This window comes from Sphaeroforma arctica (genome assembly GCF_001186125.1).
Source record: "Sphaeroforma arctica JP610 unplaced genomic scaffold supercont1.17, whole genome shotgun sequence".
NCBI lineage: Eukaryota > Ichthyosporea > Ichthyophonida > Sphaeroforma > Sphaeroforma arctica.
This window is the reverse complement of record NW_014040541.1, coordinates 59,670-64,423: the sequence shown is the minus strand read 5'-3', so window position 1 is coordinate 64,423 and position 4,754 is coordinate 59,670. Positions and strand designations below refer to the sequence as shown.

Sequence of the window (4,754 nt, the reverse complement as noted above, 5' to 3'; positions counted from 1 at the left end):
TAATAAGTATATAGTACTACAATAATATATATATATATATATATATATATATATATATATATGAAATTTTATGTTACACGAAGTTAAAAAACTTTGCAAAAGCCCTAAGTATTTAATTGTAATGTCGATCGTATCGTTACAAAAACATGTTCTCTTTTTCGATATATTGTCCATATCAAGCGTACTGATACACTTTTTCTTGTCGTATGTTGGTTTCAGGAAGTCTGACATCTACAATCAGTTCCGGCGCAGGGTTGACAAATTTAAGAGATGGGACAACCTACTGGAAAACTGTGAGTTTGATTTATTGATTGTGATTTGCTGTTGCACCTATTAATGGTCACACTTTAATGTATTCCTGCGCATTCGTACATGAAACAGCCACTTCTCCATGGTTCAAGGCCGTGACTTGAAAAATGATGCATATAGTCGAAGCCTAGTGCGTTAGATGTGAAGGTATTCGCTCGCTTTCCCTTGCTATGTATGCGACACATAAGGGGGTAAAAAGAATGGGTATCCTATTTATTGAAAATAGAATCAGATTTAGTAAATGTTGTCCTGACTATGTCTGAATGTTTAAGGTACAGTTGTATGTTAGGTCCCCTGATATATCAGATAAAGGCGTTTCATATCCCGGATCCACAGCACACACGCACGGGGGCGCCTATGCAATCCCACCGGGCAACAGGATTCGCACTTTACAGATTCGGGCGTGGGCTTCAGATACTACACTTTTGAATCGATCTAGTTGGTTCACGACCGCTGGCACGGCAAACACTGTTTTAATAGGGGCAGCATAAGGTCCTGTCGATTTAGTTTCAGGGTTCAAGGGGTAAAGCCTAAAACGGGTGTACATCATCAAGTGGTTGGTATAGCACCATAGCGCCCTGATCTCCGTACCACACCTTTTTATACCGCCAGATACGAGGTTACAGACTCAGCATGAGTTACTGGCAACCAAGGCCGAGGCAGACGCTGCCAGCCTGCAGAAAGAACGTGAGGAAAACAGGCGCCTGCAGCGAGAAATGGCACATATGAAGGAGGAGGGGTATGTACACGCACAGCTGTACCTGTAGTTAGTTGCGGGTCGGCTAGGTTGTGTGTAGATGCGGGTGTAGCATTCTGCATTCATGCTTTCGGTTGATAACAGTTGGTAAGGCTGCCTGTCAAACACGGGGTGAACTGAGTCAAAACCTCGCTGCTCAGACACATGTTTACGTTAGAGTGTGGTTGTAGCCATGCGTATGCAAGCAGCTCGGAGCCATAGTGAGATTGTTACGGGTGCGAGTGTTTGTATCTGTCAAAGAAGCACCTGGCATTTGTACTCACTCGTATGTTACCAGCGTTTGCTACTCACTCGCGTGTTGCACATGTCAGTCGGCTCATCCGTTCACTCATGCGGACGCTGACAAACACGAGGGCTTTACCCGGGTCCAATCTGAGACAATCTAAACCTCAGCGACAACTGAACCTTGCCCGTCTCAGCGTGAATGCGGGGTGTCTGGGTGTGTTCAGTGCCGTAGTCCCCTATGCTCATGCGTGCATCCCCCTCTCCTCCCAGCATGGCCTTGGGGTCGCAGGAGATCAAACAGCAGCTGAAGGAGCTCAAGGCACGACTGGAGGCCACGCGGCACGAGTTGACGGAGAGCTACAAGAGCAAGGGCAGCCATGCGCAGAAGCTGCTGGACCTCAACGAACTGCTGCAGCGCCGAGATGAGGACATCAAGACGCGCAACGAAGAGTACGTCTGTGTGTGTGTGTGTGTGTGTGTGTGTGTGTGTGTTGTGTGGATGTGTGGATGTGTGGATGTGTGTGGAATAAACTGTCACGGCAGGAAAAAACCGGGTTTGTGGTATGCAATGTCAATAGAGATTGGGGCGGAATTGCATACACGGAGAGTGCCGGATCTCAACGAACTCCTGTAGCAAAGGGATACTGGGATCAATAGACCCATCTGGATGTGCCTTGTACTCTCCTATTTCTATAGCCTGCTTCACACTATCATTGCGTACGAAAGGTTTTAGTTCGCTATACTCACAAGTGTTTAATTTTCTTTGCTAAGAAGTGGCTGTTTTCCTTTGCGGGAGGCTTGTGTAGAGATTTGCCAAGCGTATATAGTTTTATACACGAACTGCAAATACAACATCTCTGCTGGCTCTAAAGTCGTTCGTGAAACCCTAAACCCTAAACCGCCTGTCTATACCTGTGTATGCGTGACCTCGGTATACTGAGAACTCGTAAGTTTCTGGTGCCGAACATTGTACTCGCGTCACCCGCTACTGTGCCAAGCCGTTCAGTATCTGTCATTGCGAAGATGCGCTGAGACGTACGCCACTCACACCACAACTTGCCACATCTTAACTCTGACGCACCTGTTGATCCTCGTTACCCACCCACAAATCCATACACTACCTGCCCACAGTATCAAGGCATACACCCAGGAAATCCTGATCATGAAGCGGACTATTGAGGACCAAACCAACAGCCTAGTAGACAAGAACACGGCCTTGCAGGTGCTGCAGGACGAACTACAAGCGCTGCAGCTGGAACTGGTCACGTCGACGGAGAGGTCGGATCGGCTACAGAAGGAGAACGACGCGTTGATTGAACGGTGGCTCAAGAAGAAGAGTAGCGAGATAGCCCTGATGAACGAGGCCAACAGCGCGGTCGAGAGGTGTGGGCAGGGGACTGGGTGTATGCGCTCGTGCAGAGTAGGGACTGTACACGTGTGGATATGTACGCACTCGCACGTAGTTGAAGCTTGTCTCGTCTGTCTTGGCACGCCTATGTACCGAAGTATGTTGCTAAACTGAACGTATATAATGCATGCCATCTCTGGCGGGGTACCATGCTAACCTACATAACCCCCCCCCCTCATCCCCCTCTCACACTCACACACACACAGCTATCGGAAGGAGGAGCGGGTGCGGCGTCTGAGTCAGATGTCAGAGGAGAAGAAGGCGGGCCGCGGGTCTCAGCAACCGGGCTATCCGTCCGACGAGTCCTGGGCGTATGTGGATGAACTAGGGCCTCCCACATCGGCTATGAGGACTGTCACGTGTACGGGAGAGGTCAACTCTATTGCATTCAGCACATCCGGTACTATGTTTGCCACTGGAGACTACAGGTGAGGATCTGGGGGTTGTCTATGTTGTGTGCTATGTCCTGCGTGTGCATGGTGGGGGGGGGGTGTACCAGCCGGACCGGACTATGCAGTGTTCGGACAGGCTGTAGTATTAAAGCCAGTCTCGTCTGTGTGTCTCATTCACCATCACTTAGTGCAGTTCTAACCGTTGCATTCTTTTGCCTAGATCACAAGAGAGCCCAGCCCCTCAGTGCATGCGCTTGTGAATGTACTTACCCTTGTCGTTTGTTTCCTGCACTATTTATCAGTAGGCTCACTCTATGGGACACCTACTCCGGCCAGAAGAAGATGGAACTGCCCGGGGCTACGCAGAGTGTCATGGCGGTCTCATTCAGTTACAAGGACGACATGGTCTTAGCTGCATCGAACGACAATGCCACCAGGATATACGATATACGCACTCAGCGGTTAAAGGTGAGTGTGGTGCTGTCGTGCACACGTGTGTGAGTTGTGGGGTGCGTTGCCCCACTTCGATGCGAAGGGTGCGGGTGAGAAGGACAGGGGCTCTGTGCAAATGTGTTGGTGCTGCTATGGCCTGTGCGCCGGCTGTATGCGCTTACAGTTGATTGTGTACGCTGGTGCAAAGGATGTGCCTAGTCAACACCCTGTGTCGTATCTGATGCGTGTATTTGTCTTCGCCATACGACGATGTCTTGTGCAGTACTTGCTGCGTGGTTCGGCTTACACTTGCGACGATAGTACACACTGGAGGTCCAGGTATAGGCAGGTCGTGCTTCTGTCCATTCTATTCGCCTTTATTACATTACTTTTTGCCCACATGCTGATGTTCGATGAGTCTTTGGGGGTGGTCTTGTGCCACATCGAAGCAATTGGACTTTCTTTCACCTGTCAAATAGCACTGGAGAATTGGCAACGCTCGCTTTCGAGTTAATGTCGCGGGCGAAAGTGGTGTTGTACGCGTGGCATCTTTGTACTCGTTGTACCTGTTCCTCTCTCTAGGCTTCATGTGCGCGTAGATCAATCAGCTCTCATACGCGCAGTCTGTTTACCACCACTCGCCTCTCCACTGCACACGTGTTCGAGATCGTTCCTTATTCGAGTCGTGTGTATATATGTGGACCCACCACTGACAGCAATTGCGCAAGACCGGAGTCTGATGGTTGTGTAGCGTGTATACTGATTTTCGTCATGAGTGGTAGGGTTAGTTTCTGCTGTGAACTGCGTTCACAACCCAATCTGACTTATATCATGTACAGTTTAAGTTTGTTTATATGGTATAAATAGACGGTATATTGCATATATGCATGCTTGCGCACACGTGTGGAGCACAGTCTAGTGTAGCCCTCAACTACCACCACGGCACTAACTTTATCATCGCTTCTGTTAAAAACGCATGCGGTGCTATTTGGTCTGTTTGTTGAGAGTTTAAATGTATATTCGACCGACTTGTACGTACTTATCATCATTATACGCTTCTTGTAATGTGTACTTAACTGAAATTATGGCACCTTGTATTTAACTATTTCAGCACACCCTGACGGGCCACATCTCGAAAGTGTACAGCGCCAAATTCAATGGAGACGCAACGAGGGTGGTGAGTCACAATGTAGTCAACTACGTTCCGCCGCACTACTGCATACGATATATA

General features: G+C 48.7%; 1 protein-coding gene across 1 annotated transcript; it reads left to right on the top strand.

The window, feature by feature from the left end:
* Positions 1-121: 121 nt before the first annotated feature.
* Positions 122-4,037, top strand: SARC_00531 (hypothetical protein; the record flags this gene model as incomplete). The annotated part of the gene is made up of 7 exons (XM_014305767.1): positions 122-293; positions 922-1,048; positions 1,562-1,741; positions 2,423-2,674; positions 2,906-3,127; positions 3,394-3,559; positions 3,594-4,037. 7 exons carry the CDS (start codon positions 122-124, stop codon positions 4,035-4,037), a joined length of 1,563 nt encoding a protein of 520 aa, XP_014161242.1.
* Between the last annotated feature and the right edge of the window lie 717 nt (positions 4,038-4,754).